The 15010-nt window shown below is 37.4% G+C and overlaps 2 protein-coding genes across 2 annotated transcripts in view; one reads left to right on the top strand and one right to left on the bottom strand.

Moving 5' to 3' along the window:
- Positions 1–15010, bottom strand: part of DLC1 (DLC1 Rho GTPase activating protein) — a 536095-nt gene that overhangs the window by 464748 nt on the left and 56337 nt on the right. Inside the window, 1 exon segment of the mRNA XM_042934406.1 lies at positions 8358–8424. The gene's annotated coding sequence lies outside the window, so the exon portion shown is untranslated.
- On the top strand, positions 7166–10039 carry CB1H8orf48 (chromosome B1 C8orf48 homolog). The gene has a single exon (XM_042934407.1). The coding sequence runs from the start codon at positions 7690–7692 to the stop codon at positions 8587–8589; it is 900 nt and encodes a 299-aa protein (XP_042790341.1). The 5' UTR covers positions 7166–7689; the 3' UTR covers positions 8590–10039.

Here is a 15010-nt window from a genome sequence, read left to right as displayed (position 1 = left end):
ATATGAATATTCATTTTACAGTGAAAGCTTACTTTGTAAGTAGGAAAATTACAGTAAAATGCTTTGCAAAGATATTGAGTAGAAGAAAAATCATCCTATGTAGTAGTTTTCAGGAAAACTACTGTGAATTCCAATTTCTTTCCCCATCATCCGGAGTCACATACCACTATCCCTCAAGAAAACAGAAAACTATACAACTCAACTTCCAATTAATGGCAACATTTCTGGAATCATTTCATGTATCCTCTGTGCTTTGAAGATAAATGTATTATAATTAGGTTCTGATTTACAGTAACTTCCTAGATGCCAACATCAGTATTAAATAGTATTGTCCGACGACCCAGGGATCTAACTTCATAAAATTAAATAAAGATGCTGATAATGGTTCTCAATTTGAAAAGTGAAGGGGAGATAAATAAGGTTAGAAAATCTGCGTATTTTGTTGTTACCAAAGAATTTTCAAGAAAAATAGCAAAGAAATCATACAATTCAAATTCATATTTAACATTATTTTTTGTGAAGAATAGCACCATTGATGCACTAAAATATATTAGAGATCTTTATTTTCTAAAATAACAGTAATTTCTGCCCTACACTTGTTTGGAATTTTACCAGATACTCAAATGGAGCGGTGGAAAATCATTACTTGAAAACATTAAAATCTCTGAAATATATGAATCAAAATACTTTAAAATAACTGTTTAAAATTAAAATTTTAAATTTTAGTTATTTTCCAGAAAAAACAAAAATCTCTTATTTGAAACACTAGATGTGAGCAATCACTCTAAAGTCTGGCCAATCGCATTTGTAATAGTGCCAGAGAATATACATTATATTCACAAGACCCCCAAAGACCTTCATCTAAAACAAAGATACTTTTTAAAAAAAATTAAGTTTATTTATTTATTTTGAGAGAGAGACAGTGTGAGCAGGGGAGGGGCTCTCTCTGTGAGAAAGAGGGGGGGAGAGGGAGAGGGAGAGGGAGAGAGAGAGAGAGAGAGAGAGAAGCCCAAGGAGGCTCTGCCCTGCCAGAGCAGAGCCCGACGTGGGGCTTGAACCCATAAAACCATGAGATCATGACCTAAGCTGAAACCGAGAGTTGGACGCCCAACCGAATGAGCCACCCAGGCACCCCAAAACAAAGATACTTCTTAATTAACAAATAAAGTAAAAATCACTCACTACAATGTAGCTCTACATACCCCAACAAAGCAGTTCGTCTTAAGTGCCTGTATTTAACTACTCTATTTTCTCACTTAGCAAATTACAAGCAGTTTTACACTAAAAGGCTATTCTGGAGGCAAACTATCTGACTAGCCTTTAATCTATTTTTCATAAAAAATACATGCTGTGGGTTCAACTGCATGGCCACCAAATTCTTACGTTGAAGTCCTAACCCCAAGTTCTTCAGAATGTGCATCCCTTTGGAGATCAGGTCTTCATAGAGGTAAGCAACTTAACATGGGGTCAATCGGGTGAGACACCAATGTGGCTGGTGTCCTTGGAAAAGGTGAAATTTGGAATACAGACACACATACAGGGAGAATACCATATGAACATGAAGACAGCCATCTACTAGTAAAGGAGAGAGGCCTGGAGCAGACCCTTCCCTTAAAGCCCTCAGAAGGAAACAACCCTGTCAGTGCCTTGATTTCAGACTACTAGTTTCCAGATCATGGGACGTTTTCTGTTGTTTAAACTACTCAGTTTGTGGTACTTTATTATAGCAGCCCCAGCAAAGTAATCCATCACACATATTAAAAAGAATGTTCCATCTCTCTGGCAATTTCCTTTAAAAAGAGATAACTGAAATTATGGTCATTTTTCTTTATTCTAAAAAATTAAAATTGCAATACTTGGAATGCCTTGGCTCAAACTGTGTTGCTAGTTTTTATTATAACAGTTATGTATGAATCAATTTGTCTATAATTATCTATTAAAATTAGATAAATAGTAGATATTTAGAAATCATTTAGAAATAAAAACTTGTTAGGGGCACCTGGGTGGCTCAGTCAGTTGAACACCTGACTCTCGATTTTGGCTCAGGTGATGATTCCAGGGTCCTGGGATCGAGTCCCACACTGGGTTCTGCACTGATCATGGAGACTGCTTGGGATTCTCTCTCTCTCTCACTCTCTCCCTCCCTCCCTCCCTCCCTCCGTCTCTCTCCCCTTCCTCACGTACTCTCTCTCTCTCAAAAAAAATTAATGAATAAATATGTAAAATTAAAAATTAAAAAAATGTGTATCCTGTTGCATTTGCAAGATTTCGTTTTATTTAAACTTAATATTGCTAATGCTTTTATCGTTTTTAAATGTTTATTTATTTTTGAGAGAGAGAGATTGCTCACATGCATGGGGGAGGGACAGAGAGAGAGAGTCAGAGGATCAGAAGCTGTTTCCGTGCTGACGGCAATATGGGGCTCGACCTTGTGAACTGTGAGATCACGACCTGAGCCAAAGTCCACACTTAACCAACTGAGCCATCCAGGTGCCCCTAAACTTAAGTTTGAAAACCACAAATCCAGGTAATGTGAATAATGCTCCTGTAATATTAAAAAAAAAGCACGGATAGTAAATTTACTTACATCTTTAGTTGAGAGTTTGTTCTCTATTAATTGATGAATTTCCTTAATATTTTATCTATCATCTATTTATCTACCAGAGCTTTGCTACAATAGCATCTTATAGGACATTTCTGTGTCATGCAGCTCATTCTGACTTTTGTTTTTCTAAGTTCAAAAATATTTCTAAACTATCAGGAAATTTTATATATGTTTCACATGTCTAAGACAAAGATACAGCTACTTGAAACAATAAAAATTTACTAAACTAGCAGGCTATAAACTAAAAATACAGAGATCTATAGCATTCCAGTATATAAATAATAATCAGTTGCAAGATATAGTGGATCACTGTTCAATCACTAACATAAAAGTAAATAAAATAAAATGAAGTAAAATCAATGCACTTAAAGAAATGGACAGAATCTAAATGGGGAAACTACCTAAAAGATGTCAAAGTATACTGGAATACTTGTGAAGACACGCCATATTTCTGGATAGGAAGACCCAATTTATTTAAAAATTTTTTTTTCAACGTTTATTTATTTTTGAGACAGAGAGAAACAGAGCATGAACAGGTGAGGAGCAGAGAGAGAGGGAGACATAGAATCCGAAACAGGCTCCAGGCTCCGAGCTGTCAGCACAGAGCCCGACGCGGGGCTCGAACCCACGGACCGTGAGATCATGACCTGAGCTGAAGTCGGACGCTCAACCGACCAAGCCACCCAGGCGCCCCAGGAAGACCCAATTTAAAAAATCCTCAATGTTTATAAATTTAGTGGATTCTAATAAAAGACTGTAGGTTTTTTACTTTTACCCTGAATCAAGACAGGTTGGTCATAAAGATCATTTGGAAAGATAAAGATATAAGAACATACAAGAACTACCTGAAAATGAAGGAAAGGGGTCTGGCCCTATGAGATGTTAAAACATACTACAGAGTCCGTTAAAACAGTATAGTATTGGTATGTAGAAATTGAAAGAAAAAGCACTGTACTAGAATTGAAACTCAAAACAAACAAACCACAACCCAACACAAACAAACAAAAAACTAAGTGAATATGAGAATTTATGATAAAGTCAGCATCTAAAGACAGTGGGGTAACAAAGAACCTTGTGGTATATATGGTTGAATCAATGGATAACCATATAGAAAAGTATAAAATTAGATTTATTCTTCACATTAGAGAAGAAACTATAAAAGAATTAGAGTGTTAACACAGAGAATAAAAAGAATCACAAATACTCTAAGAAAACTTGGGTAAGTTTATTTATAACATGGGACTAGACAAAAATGTTTGATGTGATTAAGAATCCTAGAACATAAGGAAACAGATTGATAAATTTGCTACGTGAAATAAAAAATCCAACTTTTGCATGGCAAAGAGCATATGCAAATGAAACGACAAAGTGTGAAAATCATTTGGGAATGATCTCACAGACAAATGGTTAATATTTCCAATATTAAAATGATTTTTTTTAAGTTTATTTATTTTGAGAGAGAGGGGCAAAGAGAGAGGGAGAGAGAAAATCCCAAGCAGGCTCTGCACTGCCAGCACAGGGACTGATGTGAGGCTTCAATCCACAAACCGTGAGATCATGACCTGAGCTGAAATCAAGAGCTGGAGGCTTAACGGAATGAGCCACCCAGGAGCCCCTCCAATATTAGAATAAGTGCTTCTTAAAAATTCAGAAGAATAAATCAAAAATCTTGTGGAAAAATGGGTAAAATAAATGGACAGTACACAAAAAAATAAATATAAATGGCCTTTATACACATAAAATGGTGTTCAGTCTCACTTATAAGAGGAATTCAATTTAAAATTACACTGAGATACTATTTCTCATCCATTAGATTCACAAAAATTGATAACTCTGAGTACATATTCCGATGGCCAGGCTCTTGGGAACCATTGTTCTTATAACACTGCTGACAGGAATGCAAAATATGTATCCCCTATAGAGGGGACTTTGGAAATATATAAAACAAACAAACAAACAAACAAATAAACCCCTACATATGCCTTTGTCTTTTGATTTGCTAATCTCACTCCTAGAAATCTTATTGGAGATATACCTCCACAAATACACAGAAAAATTCGATTCCTTATAGGACCAAAATGCCCACCAAAATGTGAGAATTATTGTGGTACATTCCCACACAGAAGACAATGCCATTGTAAACAGAGACAAGGAGGGTGTCTAGAATAAAGTGAAGTGATATCCCAGATAGGTTTCTAAGAAAAAAACAAAACAAAACAAAACAAAACAAACAAAAACAAGTGTAAAGCAATGCGTAGAGTATGCTGAATATATTTTTTTTGTAAGAAAGAGTGTACAAATGTGTACTGATTTATAATTTCTCAAAGAAACTTGGAAGCATAAATCAAGAACTTTAATGATTGTCAACGGGGAACGTAATCATAGCTACAGAGAAAAAGCTAAATTTCTGTGTGCTCTTTTATTTTTTTTTCTCTTTCCTTTTTGAAAACTTTATATATATATATATATATATATATATATATATATATATATATATATATATTTTCCAGGAAACAACTGGAAGTGTGTCCTGTCTCCAAAAAAAGAGAAATAAGAGAGAAAGGGAATTAGACAGAAGACTAATTTTGACCTTCTCCCTCTGGGGGTAAGCCCCTGGCTGTAAGGCACACTTGATTGTTGAGGGAAAGCTGGACAAAGAGCTTCGCCCTGCTCCCCGTTAAGAACTTTGAAGGAAGAGACAGTGTCTGCAGGGCAACAAAAGTAGTGCCATTGGGTGGTTAGGCCAGGAGCACCTGATTTATCTCCTTACTTCCTATTCCTTCCAGCCCTTGAAGTGGCAAGGGCTCCTGCCTGCGCTGTGCGTGCCAGAGCACATTGTTTTTCTTAATTTTTTAATTATGTGTTATTTTTATTTTTTTTTTTAAATTTGAGAGAGAGAGAGAGAGAGAGAGAGAGAGAATATGAATATGAATGAATCCAAATCAGGCTCCGTGCTGAGCATAAGCTCAGTCCCAGGCCCTGGGATCATGACCTGAGCTGAAATCAAGAGTCAGATGCTCAAGCAACTGAGCCACCCAGAGCACATTAGTTATGGCACTTCGCAAGCATACACTTGAGAGAAAAAGAGCTAACCTACAGAAGGGATCCAAATACCCATAGGTGTCAAAGCATAGGCAAGATAGCCAGGAGACATTTCGGCAAGTTCCATTAAACTTGCATTTTGTCAGGACCCTGCAAGGAACCTAACTGGGTCTTGGAAAACACACATATTAGAACACTAAACAATTTACTGGCTCATGCTGGTTATTACAAAAAAAAAAAAAAAAAAAAAAAAAAAAAAAAAGAAAAGAAAGAAAGAAAGAAAAGTCAATTACAGGATATTCTCCCCAAAAGTATCTGCTTCTAGGATAAGGTTATTAAAAAATATTTAGCACATTAGAAGGCATGAATATAGTTTATTTAAAGTATAGCTCCTTTGATCAATGTTTTCAGTTAAAAAGTGTTATAATGAATTATGTATAAATATTCAGACGATAAGGAAGGTTTTTAAAATAAACATAAAAAATGAAATCTTGAGCTATTGAGCTGCTGGAAATCACTTGGAGCTATCCACAAATTATATAAAGACTAACATATGATAAAATATTATCTGGGTTGAATAAATGAAGTTGAAATCTCTTTATCATTAATATGAAGCTGGCTCATATTTGAGAGATGCTTTTTGAACATTTCAGACTTTTGACTCTTTGCCAAGGTGGACATTTTTGGAATAACATTAAGTATATCCTGGTTAGACTTCAATAACGCACACGGGACCGACCAGGGAGCCCATTCTCTTGAAATTATCTCCCATACTTACTAAGACCTAGACTCAGACATTTATTAAGACCTAGAAAAAGTCTATCTTTAGAGTCAACGTATTCTGATTCGAGAGAATAGTTATTAATAAAATTCTGCCATGTTTTAAAAGAGGCTATCCTAAAAGGATATGTTGGGTAAAAGAGTAAATGGGTTGGGGTGGGGGTGGTTCAGAAAGATAAAGATGGGAGTTCCTTGACCTGGTAGTACTTATTTCACAGAATCTACTTTGTGACGTTGCATTTACTTCTGTTTTAAGAGTCATTCAATGCATTTACTTAACAGATGTATCTAACGCCTTCTAATGCGTCAGGGAGGTTTTAATTTAGTGGGGTGATGGGGGGGGGGGCATCATCAAATAGCTGCAAACCATGAAAGAAAGGCTGTAAAGAGTCTGGGGCAGGGGTGGGTATGAAGCCCTTCCTGAGGAAATGGGATTTGAAGGGGTAACAATAATAAATCACATAAAAAGAAGGGGTGCTGACATGCCAGCCAGAGAACTGCTTGAACCAAAGACCTGAGAACCTGTGTTTCGCAAAGCCGGAGCACAGACTGACGTCCCAATACGGGAGCACAGAAAGTTGTGCAAGATGTGCAGGCAGTCTTGTAAGGATGGTTTCAGCAGTTCGATATTTACTCTAAGACATGGTTGACAAAAAGGTGATCTCCTGGCTAGAAGATCTGCAGACGTGTTTTTGCTCGCGCTTTTTCAGCCAGCATTTTTTTTTTTTTTTTTTTTTTTTTAATTTGGGCAGGGCAACATTCTTGAATTAGTTCAGAGGCCACCTATCCCCCGTCGGCCTCAGACAAATATTTGACCTCTGAGGAAAAGGAGTTTGTTAGCTTTTCTAAAGGACTGTCAGATTTTATATTTAAACAGCACTACAGAAGAGCTGCTGGAAAGCAAACACGGTCCGAGCCTTGCACACCCAGCGAAACCTGCGCTTGTCCGCGCAACGCAGAGGCGAAGCTGGGGAGGGCGGGGGAAGAGGAGGAGCTCGGTGCCTGCCGGCACCCACTGCGCATGACCGCATGACGCTGCCGCCCCCCGTTGCCAAGGCAGCGGGAAGGCGTAGCCCGGAAGGGGAGCCTTGCTGAGCGACAGCCCTGAGACTGATCCCCGGTGCGCTCGGGGCTCGCTATTCCTGAGCCAGTTTTGACCGGAACAAAGCCCATGAACACCCAAGTATGATGCAAAGGGATAGCCATCTGCACAGAGGAATTCACAAAAGCCAGGGGAACTGGCCCAAACGGACTTGAGGGCTATGGCAGACCTTTCTGAGGACACCATTCCTGATGAGGTACAGAGTTCCGGTTCATTCAGCTCCTCGGGAGGACTGCAGCCCTGGCCCCAGGCCTCTGGGAGCAAACCTGCGAGTGGAAAGCCGACCACACCCTTGGAAGACGGAGACAAACAATCTGAGCTTCCAGACTACAAAAATAATGAGGAGAAGTTCAGCAGAAAATGGATCAACTATCTCAAGGGCAAAGAAACTAACTCTGGACAGTACCAACCAGACGCTAAACTTCAGACACAAAGCACTTGGGTATCCGATGAAGAACTGAACGCCCGGCAGTCTTTTTGCGCCGTTAAGATAAGCCTGATCCATCGCAGAGCAAACTTGAAGGAGAAAAAGAGCAGCAGACAAAAAAAGCCACAGCTTAGATTGGTTGCAGAGGCTTCAGAGATAGATGCCTTAAACTGTACTGTGCCTGATGAACTTTTGAACAGAATCTACTTTAAAAACATAAGGACAGCACCGAAACAGGTGGCAACAGCTGATCAACACATTTCTTCTCAGTGCCCCAGTTGCAACAGAAAAAGAGCAGAACTGGCTCAATCGGCCTTTCTGAGACAAAAGAAGACTTTACTGGAGTCACTTCTACTCCAGGAGAAAATGGATGAACATCTTTATACCAGAGACTTTCTTACCCTTATTGGAGATGCACATCAGGGCCTCCCCAGGCTTTCAGATGATCCCAAAATAATCTGGAAAAGACTGAATGAGAAAAGGCAGATCAGAAACTCTGGTTTTGAAAGGTCAGATACAGAACAGGTGTGGCAGAATGAAAACAGTGTTTGTCATTTACCTTTTCTCCACCACCTGTCCAAACCACTTACGCTATCCAAACAGGACACCGTGTTTATTAATGATAATGTGTAATGTGGATAAATGTTTCTGTTGTGTATTTGAATAATCATCATTTTTACAGGCACTTTGGAAACCAATTTAAGACTTTACTATGTTTTCTTCACAGATGTGACGACTAAAAACTTTCCATCCAGTACATTTTTTCACATTATAGAGGGCAACATTGTAGTTGGTATACTTGCAAAGTTTTCACAATCCAGGAGAGAGATGTTGGTAGTTTAGACTAGGGTTTTGACCATACCAACAGAAAGAAGTACAGAAATGTAAGAGATAGTTAGGAGGTAATAACAGTCTTTGGTGAAGTCATGGGTATGGGATTTAATAAAGGGTAAATGTTAATAATGTTACTAAGTTTCTGACTTGTGCATTTGGATGAAAGATAACATCATTAAGATAGGAATATTGGAAAAGATCTTGTTTGATGGTAGTCATTAAGAATGTGATTATCTGGACAAAGTTTAAGGTATATTTGAGACATCCACATTGAGAGGTTGAGAAACAGTTGGTTATTTGTGGGTGCAGTCTAAAGAAAAGGTTGAGCCTAGAGATTTGAAATAAAGTTGGAGGGGTGGTGGTGGTGGAATCGTTGACATCTGGTTGGGAATTGAAATAAGAGATATGGTGAGCTCTTCTAGAAGAAAGTAGAGTGAGAGAGAGGAGGGGCTGTGAGCAACTCCTGAGAAATTCAGCAACTAACAGCTGGGTGGGAGAGAATAAGCCAGCGAAGAGGTTGAGAAGAAATGATCATAGGAAACCAGGAATGTGTCATGTTACAGAGATCAAAGAAAGAATATTCCAAAAAGGATGGGTTGTCTAAGCATGCTAACTCAACAGAAAGTTCCTGTGAGATAACTTAGTTATGTGTTGGATTCTGTTGACCTTAGCAATAGTCACTTCACTTACAGAAATTGGGCAGAAAGACTAAGTGGATTGAGGAGTAAATGTAAGTTAAGGAAATGAAGACTTTGAATACACTATATTCCTGGTTAAGTGCAGGGAGATGGGGGGGGGGGTAAGCTGGAGATAGATACAGAATTGAGGAAAGAATGCTCTAAAAAGCCATTTTGTTCACAAAGATTCTATGAAACTTTTCTTGTTCCTCCTAATTTCCATTCTGATGAAACAGTATCACCCCCTGGAGAATACCATGGTGATCTGAAAATACATTTGTTGGAAAAGGGTTCGATGCATTCTGAGAAATTTTATCTGTTATTTCCCTATAAAAACATAAATCCTAGAATTACTGACAGCATCTGGATGTCATTTTTCTACATGTCTAACACCTAAGCTGTCACAGTCAAAAAGAAATTTGTAAAAATCAGCACAAAACAGTTTTTGTATCATGTTCCAATAACACTCTTTGGAGTTTAGACCTTCATTTATGTATAAAGATACTGTTGTATCCTGTAGAATTTAGCATATTTCCTCTTAGTCGTTCCTAAATAAAATGGAAAACAAATCATTACCATTTTCATAGTAACTTTTTATTTAAAATCCACATTATGTCATTCTTTCTTTGCCATCTCAATATATTCACATTTCACAATCAAATTCTGAATAATTTCCCATTTAGAATTCCTCATTAAAGGTCATAATCCACCCCTGTAGTCAACTAAGCTAGAAATGTTAGAGTCATTATTTGTTCCTCCTCTTTTAACAACCCCCAAGCTAACTACTTTTCAGCAAGACCACTGGATCATTCTTTAGTATCTTCTGACCATGACTTCTCATTTCCATCTCATTACCACTATCCTCGTCATCTCAGCCTCTCACTCCCGGCTTCTCTCCTCTCCAGTCCATTGTCTGCACAGTTGGCAGAATTATTTTTCTAACACAGAGACCTGTTCAACTTATTTCCTTGATTAAAAAAGTAGTAACTGATTTATCAGTGTTGTAGAAATAGCTCAAATTAACTAATGCCACAGAGGTTCCTTCATATCTGATCCCCATTTACCTATCTAATCTCATCTTCTTCTATGCCTCCCCCCCAAACCCCCATATTTTATCCTCTACACAACTTTCACATCTCTGAACTCTCTTGTTCTTTGTGCTGCTGTGGTCTACAAGTAACATTTGTTTTGTTCAAATTCTCTTAATTGTCTTTTATAGCTGGTGTACTCTTTAATTTTGTTTTAGTTCTTCTATTTCATTATAGTAAATAGGTAATACAGTTACACGGTTTAAAAAATCAAAATGATGTTAAAAGGTTTTAGTATGCAGTTTTCCTACCACCTGATCCCATCCCATCCCACTTAATTCTATGCTGTCCAGCCAGACCCTTGCCTGCCAGGGGTTAACTCTTTACTTGCTGAATGATCAGACAACCGGGTATCCCAGGATGAGGACAGAGGTAGAAGAAATGCAGGAATTGGGGAGTGGCCATTTACCAATCAGGACAGAGTATTTCTATATTTTAAACAGTCTGAACTGAATTAGTGTGTATGAGCTGAATATTCATGTTAACCGTAAGTAGCCACTTAATGCTAGTTTCTTATGCCTTTCAAGTGTTTATGCAAACATAAACATCAAAGATAACTTATGTACTCTCTTCTGTACCTTGTTTTTTCCCCCGTTATAACGTGTGTGTGTGCGTATATATATCATAAACTTTGCTATTTTAGCCATGGCTAATTGTACCATTCAGTGGCATAATTTACATTTACAGTGTTGTATAGTTTCTCATCACCCCAAACAGAAACTCCAGATACATTAAGCAATAACCGCTCTCCCCACCCCCCCTTTTTCTCCTTCCAGTCCCTGGTAGCTGGCCTCTAATGTACTGTGTCAATGAATTTGCTTATTCTAGACATTTCATATAAATGGAATCAAAATATTTGTTCTTCTGTGTCTGGCTTATTTTACCACACACCGTTTTGAAGATTCACCTATATTGTAGCATGTATCAGAATTTCATTCTGTTTAAGACTGAATATTATACCGTTATATGCATATACATTAGAGGTATGTTTATTCATTCATCTGCTGATGGACACTTGGGTTGTTTCCACTTTTTGGTTACTGTGAATAATGCCACTATGAGTGTTGGCATACAAGTATCTGTTTGGACACCCGTTTTCAATTCTTTGGGGTCGATACCTAAAAGTAGAATGGTTGGGTCACATGGTAATTCTAACTTTTTGAAGAACTGCCAGATGGTTTCCACAGCAGTTACAGAACTTTACATTTCCACGAGCAAGGTACAAGGGTTCCAAATTTTCCATGTCTTGTTATGTTCTATTTTTAAAAAATGATAACCATGCAAGTAGGTGTGAAGCAGCGACTCATTTCACTTTGGATTTTCATTTGCCTAATGAGGTTGAACATCTTTCCAAGTGCTTATTGGCCATATGTGTATCATCTTTGGGGAAATGTCTATTCAAAGACCTTTTTTTTTTTAATTGGGTTGACTATTTTATTGAATTGGGAGAGTTATTGATATATTCTGGATCTGAAAATCTTACCGGATATGTGAGTTGCAAATATTTTCTTCCATTCTGTGGGTTGCCTTTTCAGTCTCTTAATAGTGTTCTTTGGTGCATAAAACTTTTGGATTTTAATGTAGTCAAATGTGTCTTTTTTCTTTTGTTGTTTATGCTTTTGTTGTCATATTTAAGAAAGCATTGCCAAATCTAAGGTCATGTGTATTTGTCCCTCTGTTTTCTTCTAAGTGTTCTGTGGTCTTAGGTCTTGTGTTTAGGTCTTTAACCCATTTTGAATTTTCTTTTAAAAAATTTTTTTTTAACGTTTATTTATTTTTGAGACAGAGGGAGACAGAGCATGAATGGGGGAGGGTCAGAGAGAGGGAGACACAGAATCTTAAACAGGCTCCAGGCTCTGAGCTGTCAGCACAGAGCCCGACGCGGGGCTCGAACTCACGGACCGCGAGATCGTGACCTGAGCTGAAGTCGGACGCTTAACCGACTGAGCCACCCAGGCGCCCCTTGAATTTTCTTTTTATTTATGGTGTGAAGTAAGGCTTCATTCTTCTACATGTGGATATCCAGTTTTTCCAGCACAATTATTGAAGAGACTGCTCTTTCCCCATTGAACAGTTTCAGCACTCCTGTCAAAAATCAGTTCACCATAAATTTGAGGGTTTATTCCTAGACACTAAATGCTATTCCACTGATCTGTAGGTCTCCTTATGCTGGTACCACAATGTCTCATTATTGTGCTTTGTAGTTAGTTTTGAAATCAGTACATGTGAAATCTTCTTCTCTGTTATTCTTTTTCAAGACTGTTTTGGCTATTCAGTGTCTCTTAAGAGTCCATATAAATTTTAGGATGGTTTCTTCCATTTCTGCAATAAACATCATTGGAATTTTGATGGGGATTGCATGGAATCTGTTAATTGCTTTGATAATATTGTCATCTTAACTATATTAAGTCTTACTTCCAATCCAAGCACAAGGGATGTTTTTTCATTAATGTAGGCTTTTAATTTCCCTCAGCAGTGTTTTGTAGTTTTCAGTGTATACGTTGTAGGATTCTTTTGTTGAATCTGTTCCTAAGCACTGTATTTTATTCCCTTGTTTGCTATTGTAAATGAAATTTTTTCCAATCCAATTTCTTCTTGGATGTCCACTGATAGTGAATAAAACCACAACTGATTTTTTGCATGTTGATTCTAGATCCTGAAAATTTGTTTCAATTCACTTATTGGCTCTAATAGTTTTTTTTTTTTTTTTTTTTTTTTAGTGGATTATTTAGAGTTTCCTAGCTATAAGATTATGTCATCTGTGAACAGAGGTAATTTTACTTTTTCCTTCCAATTTGGATAATTTTTTTTTCTTTTTCTTTTTTGCTTAATTTGGTTCTCACTTCTAGTACTATAATGAATACCAGTGGTGAAAACAGACATCCTTGTCTTGTCCCTCGTGGTTTTTCGTTTTTGTTTTTGTTTTTAATTGTTTTAATGTTTGTTTATTTTTGAGAGACAGAGATAGAGTGTGAGCAGGGAGATGCAGAGAGATAGAGGGAGACATAGAATCCAAAGCAGGCTCCAGACTCTGAGCTGTCAGCACAGAGACTGATGCGGGGCTCAAACCCACAAACCCTGAGATCATGACCTGAGCCAAAGTTGGATGCTTAACCCACAGGAACCCAGGCTCCCCTGTCTTGTCCCTGGTTTGAGGGGAAGAGCTTTCAGTCTTGGACCATTGAATATGATGTTAGTTGTGGGTTGTTTATAAGTGGGCATCTTATACTGAGGACGTTCCCTTCTAAATTTGTTAAATTTTTATCACGAAAAAATGTTGAATTTTGTCCAAAAAAATTTTTTTTCTGCATCAATTGAGATGATCATATGGTTTGACGTACCATTTCGCCCAATCTAAAACCTTGTTTTCATTGCACACATTTGATAACCCTAAAACAATTGACTAATTAAAATCAATCATGCTCCTATGGGATTAATATAAATTCATATTAGAATACTTGTGTCTCAATATGTTTTTCCTTATTACTTGATTGTGAGCATCTCAAGTGTAGAGACTTTACATTACATCATATCTATGGCGTGTAGCACAGTTGAGCATGAATGGGGCCCAACAAAAGCTTCATGGATGAAAAAACAAGTGCATCAAAGCAATGAAATTTAATATGTCTTTTGCACCAAAATAGGAAAAATAATTCGGGCATACCCTTTTCTGTCAACATTTTGCTTTTGTGCAGCTATCATTTTTCTTTCTCTTTCCATGGGTTGATGCTTTCCTTTTATCATGAATACACATACATTTTCTCAGTGGCAAATTAATAGAATGTTTTTGATAAGACATCTTTCCAGAAGTATGTGACCGATTAATACAGTTTTCATTTTAAAAAATATAAAAATATTTCTTTGGAATCCACGTTTTCAGATAGAAAAAAAATCATCTGAATTATTCATTTTAAAGATAATTCAGGGGCTCCTGGGTGGCTCAGTCAGTTAAAGCATCCAACTCTTGATTTTGGCTCAGATCATGATCTCACAGTTCATGAAATAGAGCCCAGCGTCAGGCTCTGTGCTTATAGTGCAGAATCTGGGGGTTCCCTCTCTCCCTCTCTCTCTGCCCTTCCCCTGCTCACTCTCTCTCTCTCTTAAAATAAATTAATTAAAAAAATAAAGATAATTCATGGGTTTCTGCAGTTTTGAAGCAACAAGTTTCTTGTTGCTAAACTTGAACAAAAATTTTTATTGCCTCTGAGTACATCCAAAAGGAATGAATATCCTTTTTCCAAACTCTTTATAGCTGCACTCAAGAGATTCCAGTACAGCTGGAAAAGAAAGTCGAACAGATCAGATGCTGAAAAACCACATATTTCCCCAATGCACTAAAAACGCATCCAGCAACTTAGGAATATACAAATATGCAATTTGTGTAATTGTAAGATACAAATTACATAAATATGCATCTATTTAGTTTACCTTCTGTCATCTAGAATTGTTACAAAA

Source organism: Panthera leo, chromosome B1 (genome assembly GCF_018350215.1).
Source record: "Panthera leo isolate Ple1 chromosome B1, P.leo_Ple1_pat1.1, whole genome shotgun sequence".
Taxonomy (NCBI): Eukaryota; Metazoa; Chordata; class Mammalia; order Carnivora; family Felidae; genus Panthera; species Panthera leo.
The sequence above is the reverse complement of the archived record's forward strand: the minus strand, read 5'-3'. Positions and strand labels throughout refer to the sequence as shown.

Coding starts and splice junctions, on each gene's coding strand:
- CB1H8orf48 (XM_042934407.1), top strand. CDS start 7,690: ATGGCAGACCTTTCTGAGGACACCATTCCTGATGAGGTACAGAGTTCC.